General features: G+C 38.4%; 2 protein-coding genes across 7 annotated transcripts in view; both read left to right on the top strand.

The window, feature by feature from the left end:
- The window catches only part of unc-5, a 156,531-nt gene extending 147,878 nt beyond the window's left edge, over positions 1 to 8,653 (top strand). For all 6 annotated transcript variants that reach the window (XM_069047147.1, XM_069047148.1, XM_069047149.1 and 3 more), the window contains 3 exons: positions 3,786 to 3,932; positions 6,187 to 6,444; positions 6,493 to 8,653. In XM_069047147.1, the coding sequence (XP_068903248.1) occupies positions 3,786 to 3,932; positions 6,187 to 6,444; positions 6,493 to 7,961 (1,874 nt within the window). In that variant the 3' untranslated portion in view covers positions 7,962 to 8,653. The remainder of the gene's footprint in view (positions 1 to 3,785; positions 3,933 to 6,186; positions 6,445 to 6,492) is intronic.
- Positions 8,654 to 11,433: 2,780 nt separating this feature from the next.
- Positions 11,434 to 12,758, top strand: LOC138131067 (uncharacterized). The gene has a single exon (XM_069047823.1). The coding sequence runs from the start codon at positions 11,487 to 11,489 to the stop codon at positions 12,669 to 12,671; it is 1,185 nt and encodes a 394-aa protein (XP_068903924.1). The 5' UTR covers positions 11,434 to 11,486; the 3' UTR covers positions 12,672 to 12,758.
- The last annotated feature ends 1,845 nt before the right edge of the window (positions 12,759 to 14,603 follow it).

Genomic DNA, 14,603 nt, shown 5'->3' with positions numbered 1-14,603 from the left:
CTACGGTGTTTTTATCCGTCTCGTTACCGTGTAACACGGGAGAGTACTCGTATGTACCGTTCCCCGTCATTCATTCATTCCGTCATCGACCGACAGGATTTTTTCACGTCTCACGGTTAAATTTACTCGGCGATTTATTAACATCATCATCATCATCACGAGATTTCGTCTCCTAGTCATAACATGTGGTTGAGTGATTGCGACCTAATCTGCTGTATTTTAAAAGGCTCGCGTTGACTGAAACAATATTTATTTTCGGTAAACGTCGTCGGAGAGATCGAAGAAAAAATCCTATTTTTGTGGGTAATACGAGATTATACGTGTCAACGATGGTGGTTTTTATTGACCAAAAGACTAGCCGCGACGATGTTACTTATTGTTATTTCTCGGTTCGTATTTTCGGCTCGAGAAATCTAAAGTTACCGCCCGAACGATCAACGGTTCCGTTACTTTTATCTAAAAATAATGCGTATTATTTATGACGGTGGTACCGGCGTTCGTGATTTATATTCGTACGCAACGCAGTGATATTTCCCAGAGATTGTCAGAATAGGCCGTTTTTCTCACATATATGCAACAATTTTTTATGCAACATGTGAACTAGGCACCAAGAGATAGGATTGATAAGATCGCACCACTCGTCATTGAAAGCATGATAGCGGCATAATTACTTCCTGCAGTTAAACGCAAGAATATTGTTAAAAGCTCTATGTCACTTATGGCATAAAAAACAAAAAAGGTCAGTGCGGTTATGAAATATAACACCGCTACAAGTCAGTCTCCGAAAGAATCGTTCCTCGAACCTTGAACTTACTAAACTTGTAGCGTAATATACTATTTTCCACTTCAATGAAATATTACATGGATTATATGCACCAACTGTTAGGTAATTACTAATTACGTTCATTTTCCATGACTTATTCACATTTATTACTTCATGGGCTGTAATCGATAATAATATGTGGGTACACTAATATATTTGACAAATGGCTAAACAAAATTAAAAGTAAAAAATTTAATTGATTGTTTACTGTGAACTTTTGAAATTATTTTGTCATTGGCAGCAAAAACCGAGAAATTTGGAAAATATGACTCGTCTAACTCCAGACTTGAGTACGATTGGATTCCGGTGGCGCTACCTGGATCAGTGTGTATTTAAGATAGACACTCGATCGAGTGTCCAAGAATCGTCTACTTTACTTTTTATTTTGTCATATATTTTTTTATTTTAAGCGATTTTGTGGTAATTTGAAACTAAAATTAATGATAAATGGTCATGAGTAAATGGAACTCCTTTGTGAGATACAACACAAAAGAACGATTAATTGTAGTTGTAACAACAAACAGTAATCGATAGGTAGATGGCTGGAAGCTCTCTTCTGTCAAACGTTATTAAGCCAGAATCTTGTGCTTGTGGAAATGATTTCCTTAGAATTTCTTTCGGTTATGTTGATAACAGTGACTATTTAATTCATCTGTCATTTCATTAACCAATGAAACAAACTTAATTTTAGTGATTTCCATGGTTACAAAATCTTCATTAAACATTTTTTTTGCAGCGAAAAACGAACACAAAAATATTATTTTCTAACAAATTGAAGTGTACAGTGGCGAGCACGGAATTTCGCACACATTGGACATTTCACTGACTTAATTTTATTAAAATGAGATACTGGCGGCAGTTTCGTGACAGTTTAGGTGAAACATCAGTCATGATCACATATATCATGCGTATCCCACCTCATTATTGATTATAATGACAATAAAGCTTAGACTAGATAGTTTTTTTTTAATGACGTACAAATTGGCGTGCGAAATTCCGTGCTCCCCACTGTACAATTTGAAAAACTGAAAGAAATTTTAGGAATTTAATTCATTAAATAGTGCTCCAAATACGACTCGTAGTCAATGTTATGCAGATCATTTTTGCGATGGTGTTACTCATATCAACGGCGCTTCCAAATTTGACTCGTGCTAACGCACTCGTCAAATTCATATCCCAGCACCGTTGACATTCATAACACCACCACAAAAATAATCGGTATAACATTGACTACTCGTCGTATTACAACTGAATATTTTGTGACATTTTTCTGAAATCACTTCTATTAATTAAGCTTTTATCTATAAAACTGACGCCATCTTGATTAACCACTAATTGACGAATATTACCAAATTAATTAGGATACTTGATATACTCAAAGTTCTGCAACAGTCTTTTATTCATGTGAGTCACTTTTAATCTTCAGTTTATTACTATGAATTTTACGACTCATTAAATGAATCCTTTATTTCTCATAACTCTTTGATCATATTTTTCTAACCTAATTCTAACATTCCTCGCCTAAAAATACAACGCTGTGAAAGTATTTTTTAAATAATAAAACTTTAGATATATCAACGAGGACGTTTATTATTTTCCGTCTGAAATCAACAAGTTCTAAGAAACTCACAAATAAAATCATAATTTCATCAACTTTACAAACAAGTGCAATTATCACTCCGTCAGGCAATAGACAATATTGACATATTGACAGTACCGTCAATATTTCATCTCTGATGAAATTTCTGTTCTAAAACTGAACATTAGAGGTAATAAATAGTTAGCAAATATGTTTTTGAAACAAACACTAAACGACTCAACTTTCTGCAGGTGAACTTTGCTCAATTACTGTACAGTTGTTGCAAAAAAAAAAACGGGAACTGTCAGAATAAAATTGACACATTTTTACCATTTTTTCATAGTGTGAAACCTTATTACAAGAGGTAGGTTAGAATTATTGTCAAAATTCAATGCATTTTTAAAAATCATTTGATAGGTATTGTCCCGTTTTTTTCGCAACCAACTGTACCAAATATGCAAAAATCAACCTAGGTTTTGGGGGTGCGGCAAGGTAACCTTCCTTGTAAGGATCACATTCTGCCCACAAGTCTCAACGATCCATTAGATAACATTAGCCAACATTTCATTCATTCATTCAACTCCTGCGATACATACTCTGAAAAGCGCGAAAGATTGGATACAGTACAAACAGGTAACAAATTGTTCATCTTTTATGATGAGAAAGAAGGAGGAAGATCGTCGATTTTTTTCCTCCGACGAACTTTGTATTGTAACGTTTAACGATTAGAAAAATATAAATATATTCGCGAAATGGGTTCAATATCTTTCTGCTACTCAGGCGAAACGATCAAGTAAAATTCACTCGGTGCACAATATTGCCATAACAAATTTCTCGTGTTTTTTATCAACACAGAAAACTAACCGGTGGACATTTTTCTTGGCAATCCTACGTCTTTGATTAAATTCTTGCAGCAAAGTTGTACGATTAGAGCAAATAAATAGTCGATTGTAAACATGTTTTTCAAAGATAAACAACTGGCGACACCGCTTTCTCGAGCAAAAGTCTCGGTGAGAAAAACCTCCTCCTCTCTATCGATTAAAAATGTATAAAAGCGACAAAACCGCGTCACTTCCCGATTAATTAAAAGAGAGCAATCGGGTAATGACGACTTCGCCGTCGTAATGCGGGGGCTCATTAATTAACCGAGCATCTGTTTTTCAGCACTTTGCTTGTAAATTGGGAGCTTTCGAGAGCCCTCGGCACTGTTTTGCTGACCCGAAACTCGACGTTGTAATGCGTTTAGCTTGTACTTGGAGAGTTTAGCGGATATTTGTATAGTTAGTTTATTAGGTCAAACGCCGTTTCGTGCACTGCCATTAATTTCGTTACGGCCGGATGGAAACTGTTCCACCTGTTAATTATTATAATCGATTGTTCCAGCGAACTTCCAGGACACGAAAAACGACATAGCCCTCTACATCGGCGTGACCGCGGCCATTTTCTTCGTCTCGCTGTTGTCCTTCTTCCTCACCCGCATGTACTGGAAGAAGAACCGCCACCAAAGTCTCTACAACATGGCCTCTAATGGTGAGATTGTATCAGATATCTCTGTATTTTTTTTTATCGGCACTGGGACAAACACGTTTGCCGGTCGGGGCACGTTCAAAAGCAAATAACTCGATTGACCTTTTTTCTGGTCTCGAGAAGTGAAATAAGAAAACAGATGAAAATCAAATAAAGAAGGGAAATCAAATACGAAACCTATGTTTACGTAATCGATTCACACACACGCGCGGGCCCACGCTCGCACTCTCTCGAAATACCCCTAGGACCTATCTGGCTGGAAAATATTAATAACCACCGTTACCACTAATTGGGATCCTAAATGTTTCCGCGGCTCAGGAGGTAAAAGCGCCGTCGAAAAAATTAACCGTCCCAATCAAAAATCTTGATCGATGGGGGACGACGATGGGGCCGTTATTCAATCAAGAGAGACTTTAAATTTAATTCGTCGGAGGCACCGGTGCTGCTGCGGCCTTTGTGTGCTGCACATGTGGTTTTCATTTGGGACACGGTTAAAAAAACCCATAAAACTTTGAGCATTTCTTTAATTGACTGGACACTTATTTATCATATTTTTTAATTAGTGTGCTCTAGGGAGTGTATGCATATGCATGGGAGCCCCTGTTGTTATTTATGTTTACACCAGAAGTGCACTTATTAAATCACTTACACGGCTCGTCGATTATTTATAGACTTGTCCAGAATCAGACAGATGTTCCGTGTGAATTTTGATCGTAAAGGATGCTTTGGGGACACATGGTCTTCGTTAGCTGTCGAAAAAGCGGGGCTAATTCACCCAAACGACTAAATGATGAAGCGACTCCGGGCCGGGGGGCACGTTACGACCGTCATTTTCTGGAAAATTAGATCCAGTTTGAACGACGACAAAACACGTGGTTCACTAAAAACAGATTTTTTCCGACACTTTGCAGTATCTAAATGTAGAATGTTCAAAAATCATAAAAGTTGCGTACACCTTGGCCTCGAAACGCTTAAACATCCTCGAGATTGTGCCGCCTCGGCCGCGGCCTCGGCAACAATTTTTCTCTCGGTACGTTAAAGAATGATTTCGCGACCTTGATATACAAATAACTATTAAAAAGAAAATTAAGGTGGTATTAAAAAATCCTAAAAAATCTGGAGAATAATTAAAAGGAACAAGAGAAGGCAAGTTGTTTTACAAACGGCGTAAATCAGTCTAGATCCAAAAGCAGACGTGAATCGAGTTACTACTAATTAAGAGCGGGGGAAATTCGGCACTAATGATTTCCAAATTAATTACTTAGTTTAATTTTAGCCGCCAAATTGGCGTCTGCCGCTAACCCGGTCCTAATTTTATATTTGAGAGGCATGATGTTCGGTCGGCAATTACGGTAATTATATGCCATGTTGGCGAACCGCTCCGAATCACAAAGCCCACACAATCCGTGTTCTGTTCGATTTGGCCTATTGCGACAATTCCGAAATTGTCACCGTTACGAACGAGAAACGCATTAGCCGATGCGGGCCACAATTAGCGAATACCGACAAGCTCGCTTTTCTATTATCGTCGATAACGAACACAAAACCGTCACGAGGATGAAGTCGGAGTACAATGAGTGAACGATTCATCATTTGTGGTGGGATGCGCCAATTTCTCCACGTCGCTAATCTGCCGGAACGAAAATACAGAAGCGCACACAAATAGACGGCGGTCTAACGAAGAAGAAGAAGAAAAAAAACTAGCGGAGGGAATTTAAATAGGGGGTCGGCGACGTTAAAATAGTTCTAGAGTTACAATTTAGACATCTTCAAGATTAACGATGTTTCCAAATCGTCGATTTTACGACTGGTGCTCCAGGAGAGTGCTCACATGTTTTCGAAATGTCAGTGCTCATGGAAAACAAACATGGGCAGCAGTTAATGGCTTGTTTTACCATGAAGCATAACGCCCAAAATAGCTATTGATGGTGCCGACAGAGGCTGCACCACTCGGATTTTTATTTGTACCGCATCCATCGGCTTCACGCCGGTTTTTCAAATTCGAAAAAAGCGCCGGTCTTAAAACGAAATTAATAGGAGAATTACTTCGGCGCATGCAGTTAACGCGTCCCGGCCACGCAATTTTCACTTAAGAGAAGCCATCCGAAAGCCACCCATTTATGATTATCGCCACACTAAAACACCTACTAAGTACGCAATAAACTGGCACAAAGTAACTCGCCTCGGAATACGGTGTTCACTTAAAAAACGCCGTTTTACAGCCGAGATCTGCTTATTAAAGTCGTAAATGTTTCAGATTACCATCCGGAATTTTTTCCGGAGCACGATAAGAAGTCGTTAAGCCTCCAGCCAGACTTGACTCAGACCGTTCCGCCTTGCTACGAGTACCCCTACACGACGCCGGCGACATCGGTGACGAGGTCCGTCTCGGAGCACCACTACGACGTCCCCCACCTGGCCTCGGGCAGCGACATACAGATGTCGCCGGCCACGAGCTCCACGCTCGAGTCCTCTAGCGGCAAACGGAGCCAACTGAGCGGCTTCACCAACAACTGTAAGTCCCGAACACCGCTCCCGTCCTTTCTTATCGCTATTCTTGCAGCCGACTCCACCTACGAAGTGGCGACAGAATCGGTGACTCTCCCGCTGCCTTCTTTACCGACGGCCTACGCGGTCACCCCTACCACGAGCGGAAACTACACGAGCACGACGGTGACGCACGGCGGAGCTTTCTTGAACTTGTTGGAGTCGGGGGTGAGCTTGGTCGTTCCGGAGGGCGCCATCTCACGCTCCCGCAAGCAAGAACTCTTCCTGTCGATCCTGAACGAGGACTGCTTCAGGCCGAAACTCGCCGAGAACTTGACCCAACTCAGTCCTGTCGTTTCCTGCGGTCCTAACGTCGCGCTCAATAAAGCTGTTGTACTTAAAATACCACACTGTGCGGAGCTCACTAGAAACAACTGGTTCATTTCGATTCTGCAGAGCGACTGTAGCGACTCCCAGTGGCAGACCGCCGTCACTCTGGGACAAGAAACCATCAACACTTCAGTTTTCTGCCAACTGGACAAAGACGCGGCCTACTTGGTGACCGACTGTCTCTCCAGATTCGTGATTGTCGGTCAATCTACCAGCGGAAACGCGATAAAAAGACTCAAGCTGGCCGCGTTCGCCCCCAAGTTGTGTTTCCAGAGCTCCGTCGATTATAGCGTGAGGGTTTACGTTTTAGAAGACACCGACAGCTCCATGGAGACGGTTTTCGGACAGGAGAAGCGTCTCGGGGGCTACCTGCTGGACGAGCCCCGCTCCATCACCTTCCAAGATGGCGGAAACAATCTCTGTTTGACTCTGGACAGCTTGAGCGAAGGCTGGAAGAGCAAACCTTGCTCGCACTACCAGGAGATACCGTTCAGACACTTGTGGCAGGCTAGCAGTAACAGTCTGCACTGTTCCTTCACGTTAGAATCGTACGAAATGAGTAGGACGTTAAGTTTTAAAATACGCATAAACCAGAAAGGCTTCGACTATCACCAGGTCTTCGACATAACGTGCAGAGATGAGAGCGACGTCTCTGTCGCTAAGACCAGCTCGGGTAAGCTGAGCCATCACAACGAACTGGTGCCAAAAATAACGATACAAAGCGAGACGAGCCGATCGAGCGACTCGAAGAAGATCGTCGACTTCGGGCATTCCCCCAAAAGTGCCAAAACCTACAAGCCAGACGAGCCGGTCAAGATGACCAAGAACTTGATAGTAACCGATAGGGGCGTATCTACATGTGATGATTTTAATTTTAGATTAGGTAAACAGATTAGGAAGCAGCTTTGCCATTGTTTAGACCCTCCGACGCCCAGAGGCAACGACTGGAGGATGCTGGCGCACGCTTTGAACGTAGACAGATACATCAACTTTTTCGCAACGAAACCTTCACCCACGGACTGCATCCTGGATCTTTGGGAGGCCAGAAACAGACAAAGCAACGCCTTGACCGAGCTTAAACAAATATTTAACGACATGGAACGATTCGACGCTGTGAACGTTTTAGATAATTGTTTGGGACCTAATTGGTTGTAAATATTCCACTTCTGCTGCATTCAATTACGTAATGGACGAGACCAAAACGACATTTTATCCGTTATTTCAAGACGAAATCGTTCGTCGATGATTCGACGTTCTGACGCTTTCTTTGCAGTTTGCTTCGTGGTTATACATTTATTAGATTTATGTAAATTATAAAATTATTTTATAAGATGTTGTTGAATATTGTGAAGATGTCTTGACGGACATTAAATGGACCACGTTCCAAGAGTAAATTTGTGCAATTTTAGTAGATCATTCGAAAACTGCTGAAAAGGAACCAGACGAATATTTTCAACAAGTCTCGAGGCTCTCTACATCCGACGATAACTAACCAAACACTGCCCCAATAGCAAAGACAAATTCGACTAATAATCGCTTATTAAAACCGATAAATCATTTTTGGTTGGAAATATTCGTTCACTTGTTACGTAAGCACCAGATAATCCAAATGTTAGTCTATTGTATTATGGTTAAGTACGTACTAAAAGGGCATAATGTGGACAGAAACGAATACCTATAATGTAGAGTTTTATACAGAAAAATAAATCAAAAGTAGTTTTCTAGATATTTTAGGATGTTTTGTACAAAGTAACATTCATGTAACTAGAGGCAGGTCTACGTTGATATCTAGTATGTATTTTAGAATATATAATGATGTATATAGTCAATATATGACATTTTTTAAATATCGTCTTTTATTCACAAATCCTGTACCCTTCCCCAGATCATAATTTAAAGAAAATCTCAATAAATCTGTATTTACAGTACAGTATACACTTCTCATTTTTTACAGTCTATGTAAACGTAGTAAGACTATTGCACTTGGAAACACTACGTTTACTAAGGTCGTTTACATTTCAACAGCGCCACTTTAACAGAACTACAAACGTTGCAGGACTCTACATCACTGGCTAGGCAACTTCTCCTAAGTGTTGATAGATGGCAGCAGGGGCCATGAGAAATGTCAAATTATTACAAGTGCTAAGTTAGAAATCTGTAATTGTACACACATTTGCGTCCTTTTTCCAGTATGTATTTTATTTATGTAATAAATGTAAATTACCAAATCACTTCATTTAATATGATTTAGTGCTGTTTTATGTTGTTTTTTTCTTTAATTGTAAAACAAAATGCATACCTAAATAATATCGGGTGATTTTAAATGAATGTGACTTTTTTCATAGGTTGGTAATATTATTGTTGGTTATTCTGCTTTTTAATATGATAGTTGACATAAACATAGGCGTCCTCGCCTATCTGACACAATTTATTACATAAAATGTCAAAATGACGTACGTACGCCAATGTGTTGATTAAGGTAGACTACGTCCACTGATAGAATGCATTTTTTTAAATATCCTTAGATAACAAAATTCCCAAACCATAACATTAAAATATTAATAAAGTATCATAGATTGTGTTGGTAATATCTTGAAGCATTCGCGCCACTGATTCTCATTGGTTGTTATGAAACCCACGCGAAAAATAAATTATATGACATTTCAAATTTGAAATTGTCAGTTCTGTCAAAGTGGTTTAGGCATTTAGATTTGCGATTTTTCATCTTTAGAGCTTTGTTTTGCGATTCTCTGGTTTTAAAAGTTATTAGTTTTGATCGTGTTGCTGTTTTGATCTGTTCCGTTGCGATTTTTTGTTGATTTTTTTAAATTTGTGAAGTGAGTGCATGCCTCAAGAATCTAATTACAAACATCGAAAATGATACAGAGGTAATTTTTGTTCATGCATTAAATAGGAGTACATATTAAATAATATCTTGCTTGTGTTTAGCCATTTCCAAAAAAAGCTGGATATTTTAATTTCAGTAGCCAGCTTTTTCGGAAATTCGAAAATGTATTGTAGGTTGCATTTTTTATTCCGTCGGGCACATTATTACTCGTGAAATACCCTGTATTAAAAAAACCTAATATATTACTCCTACTGTACTGAAGTTTTCTTTCGTGTTTCGTCTTTCCTAAGTGCAAACATGCAGAATAATAATAAAACATCACGTGTAAACTTGCTCTTTCCATTTTTGAAAATTTCGCGCCGGATCTATTTGTTGTAGCGTAGAGTGAACATTTTTAGTAATATTTATGTCAAGCAATCTATGAGTGGACAGAGTTTATCAAGTTTGGCAAAATAATTTATGAAAAATGTTCCCAACTTAGAAAAAAAGTCACAATCATTTACAATCACCCGGTACAACTTTTAAATTATATTATTGTTGTATTGTATTGTTGGCGAAATGGTAATTAAGACAGGCCGATTTTACCCAAAATTGCTCCTAAAAACCGTAATTAATCATTTTCGTTCATCTAAATTAACAATAGTTTCGTTTGTATTTTTCAATTATGTATAAACAAGTTTTTTTGCTCATTTCATTTGTTGTTAAAATGCAGCAAGTGCTGAAAATATTGTACCGAATGTTGCAACCCGATTCGATTATGTCGTCCTTGACTCCTTGTCACGTCCTCGATTCCTTTCAAATTAAATCGAATCACTTTTAAACATAACAATGTCCGAGCAAAGCCATCACAGACACATATATCACTTGCCGCCCCCGAGGCAACTTCGCCAATATGACAGCTCATAAAGTAACTGGATGTCCATCTACTTCGGTAATAGGATTGCGATCGCCACCTTCGATATTCAACCCCCCGGGGACACCCCACATTCGACCGTCGATATTCATACGTTTTACACTTTCACCTCTTCCAGACCTCTCGAACAGCTTCGCCGACGTAAAAAGTCCCGGTGTGTGTTTTTACGGCCAATTAAAACCGAGACCGTAAAATTGACGAGGAAACCTCGTTATCTTGTATTTTTCAGGAGAGGAGGACGTTGTTTGTCTGCGAGGTCGGCGACGAGAAAATCTCGCAAGTTTGGAGGAGAAAAGAGAAGTAATAAATTGTGTGGTGCAAGTCTGACTTAACTTGCGGTTGAAATCAACTTGAAGTTGGAGAGTAATTTATGGGTGACCGGGGGAGCCGCCATAATCACGAATGGCAAAAAAGATAACAGAATCGGATTTTCTTCAACGCCTCGCGGTTCAGTTTCAGTATGCTCGACAGTATCGGCACCAGAATGGAGCACCAGATGGCCGTGAGCCAACAATGCAAACAGGCCAAGCTGCAAGAACAGATCTTTTATATTAACAGACTATCGATTCTTAGCCCTTCACATCCTTATTTTGAGAGTAATTAACAATTGTAAAATGTAAGCAAACGATTAAAAGTAACAATTAAAATTTTAAATAATATGCAAAAATTTTCCGACAATTTGATTTATTGTATTTCTGTTAGAAACAAGACGACATAAGCGATCCTGTCTTCAATTACAATGCGAGAGGGTAAGATAAGGTAAGGTAAAAAGAATAATTTTTGACCTTCAACAGTGTTTGATCTAGATTAGATCGTGATTAGCAATTTCAGAAATTTCGAATCATCTCAAGTCACTAATTAAACATCACAAAGCATTTCTTTCGCAGCGATCTAGTCAGTTAAACCTTGTATTGCCAACATGAGCGCAGAACAAATTAAGAACATAGAAGACCTCATCCCGCTAGGTGATGGTAAAAAGATAGTGAACTACAAAATAAATCGTTTGACGGCACCTGGTGAAAATTATGGCAGTTTGATGTTGAGTGTAGACATCACCGTCAAAACTTCTACTGGAAATGAAGAAATCCACGCGATCGCGAAAGCCATCCCTCCTAGCGAATTTATTCAAGAGCTATTCAATGTTCAGGTAACTTTCCGAAACGAAATCGCTTTCTACAAAAAAATTATTCCGCTGTTGCAAGACTTCCAAAGACAACACGGTGTCAAAGAGGTGATCGACTTCGTCCCAAAGTATTACGGAAGCAGACTCAACTTAAAAGGTAACGAGGACAAGGTGGATCAAGACGCAGTTTTGCTTCTGGAAAATCTAAAAGTTGCAAATTATGACACCTTGGATCGAACACGAGGATTCGATTTGGACGCGGCCAAACTCATCATAACCGATTTGGCACAGTTCCATGCGGTACCTTTGGCCCTCAAGTTGGAAAAACCTGAGGTTTTTGAAAGCGAAATCAAGCCGTTCTTGATACAGTGGGGTCCAAAAGGTGGACCACGCGACCAGTTCATCAAACAAGTGAACGACTTAATAGACGATATAGATGAATTGAAACAGTTCAAAGAAAAAATTTTGAAAACCTTCGATGAGGATTTCACACCAAGTGAACCTCGAGAAACTTGCGCAACGATCGTCCACAACGATTGTTGGGTGAATAACTTCCTGCTCAAAATAGAAAATGGTAAATCCGTAAAAAGTGTAATGGTGGACTATCAGATGTGCAGTTATGGGTCGCCTGCTAGAGACATAGTTTTCTTTTTGTTCAGCAGCGTGAAAGAAGACGTTTTGAAACAGTATTACGACGATTTGATCAAGTTGTACTATCAGACCTTCACATCAGTGCTGGAAGAGCTATACTGTGTTACGTCGTTCACTTTTGAAGCCCTTCAAGAGGAAATCAACCACGAAGCCAATTTGCAGTTTAGACACATCACGTTTATGCTTTACCCTATGTTTATTCCTAAAGCAGAAGTGCAGGATATCGCTGACCTTAATTTCAAAAGTATGCTAAATCACAAAATTCCCGATGCTCACAAACGAAAATTTACATTTGTTGTTAATGAATTTATCAAAAGAAACTGGATTTGACTGTAGTGGATTTTTTGCCCCATTATAACAATGATTTTGTTTATATATTCTTGTTGTGATCCTTAATAAATCGTATTGCTAATGTAATTGTATTATTGCAATTAGACACTTCTCTCCTTTGCATTGAATCTAATTGAATCTATCCTACCTATCATGGAAAATGCAACATCCAGAAATAGCATTTTTTGATAAAACTTTGTACAACAATTGGGCCATAACTAAGATAAACACAGTGGCCACATTTCGTCCCACACGATGAGCGATTGCCTTATAGGAAAGACCTGCTTCTCGCATTCCGATAATGCGGTCTCTTTCAAATTGAATTACTTACATGATATACAGGGTGTATTTTTAAAATGTGCCGAAATTTAACCTGCGAGGTTCTAGGATAACGTAGAAAACTAAAAGCAATTTAAAAAAATTGTAGCTCAAAAAATTAATGTCATTTTATTTTTTGACATAGAATTTTTTAAATATTTTTATTTCATCCTGTGTCAAATTTCAATACTTTACGTCATCAGTTTGAATCCGGGAAAACGCAAAAAACGGCCGGACGCCGGTTAAGTGTTGCTATTGGAAACACAAAAGTAACAACGGCAATAACAATTATTCAGGTTTAAGAAATGTTTTATTCAAAACTACATCTAAATGCAAATTAACAATTTAACTATTTCGGCCACAAAGAAGATGCACTTACTTTCTCAGTTAAAGTTAACTGTAGGTTAAAATATACGAAAACATTGTTATAACAATAGGTAACTAAAGTAACGAAGTATTTTAACCTACAATTAACGTTAACTGGCGTTGGTGAATACGGCCGTATAAACGTTAATTCACAAATAAAATAATAGTTCTACATGAAGCCAGTAGCTCGTGATTAAAATACCTGCACAACTTTCAAAATCACCCTGTATATTCATTATTTCTGGGTGTTCCATTTTCCATGATAAGTAGTACAATATTTATTAATTAAAATTTGTTAAGTTAAATTTGAACAGAAACGCTTGCTACGTATATTTGTGAAACTTAAATAACATAACAATGAGATAAAACGTGTGCTATACGCTTAATTAATTGTATAATCACAGTCCATTGTTATCAACACCATTACTGGTGTCACAATTATTATTATTATCAGTGATGAGGCACATTTTTAGTTCAATAAATGATTAATAATAATAATAGGAAGTGTGAAAATTGTGTGAAATAAAAACACTAAAATTCTCGATAAAATATTTTAAAATAAGTCAACAGAAAATAGCGCAACTCGTGGAAGTATTTACGGATTACTTGGAAAGCAAACAATTTATTACAAACTTTTATAAAACGGTGGTACCACTTCTTCAAAAGAACAAGATGCCAAGGAACTACTTATGATTTCTTGCAAAAATTTAGATGCTGTTGAGAAATCTGGCAGTGGCAAATTTGTGCAATTTCGAAGCAGTAATGGATTTGGAAGTTAAGCTAATTTTGACTGATTTGATTCAGCTCGGTACCGCAAGTACTAAAAATGCAAAAAAGAAACTTTGGATGGGCGCTCGGTAACCTGAAGATAAGGGTCCAAAGAAAGTAAGAGAACGTACTCTCGTGTCAAAAATAAATTACTCCCTAGGATTTATTGATATTCGTTACTAGGTTGCCATAAATTTGGTTAGGTTGGAGGCTATGTGGTTTCTGGTGACAAACAAAAGATATCCCAAAAATGTAAGACAGCAAATTAATTGTAACAGTTGCAAATGACTAATTTATCGCTAAGTGATAGATGATTTTTCGTTTCACAATCAATTTTGGTTACTGGCGGCATATTTATTTGGATTTAATCTCTCAATTCAAAGTAACCAACTTTAGGCATTCAAAATAACTTTTGAAAATTCTAGTTACACACAACATAAAAAACGTTATTTCCCTAAAAGTTCGAATTCTAGGGAGTAA

The sequence above is a fragment of the Tenebrio molitor genome, chromosome 5 (assembly GCF_963966145.1).
Source record: "Tenebrio molitor chromosome 5, icTenMoli1.1, whole genome shotgun sequence".
Lineage (NCBI taxonomy): Eukaryota > Metazoa > Arthropoda > Insecta > Coleoptera > Tenebrionidae > Tenebrio > Tenebrio molitor.
Note: the sequence above shows the minus strand (reverse complement) of the source record. Positions and strands in the feature narration are given on the sequence as shown.

What these genes read in the sequence shown, in the direction of transcription:
- LOC138131067 (XM_069047823.1), top strand. Translation starts at nt 11,487, where the DNA reads ATGAGCGCAGAACAAATTAAGAACATAGAAGACCTCATCCCGCTAGGT.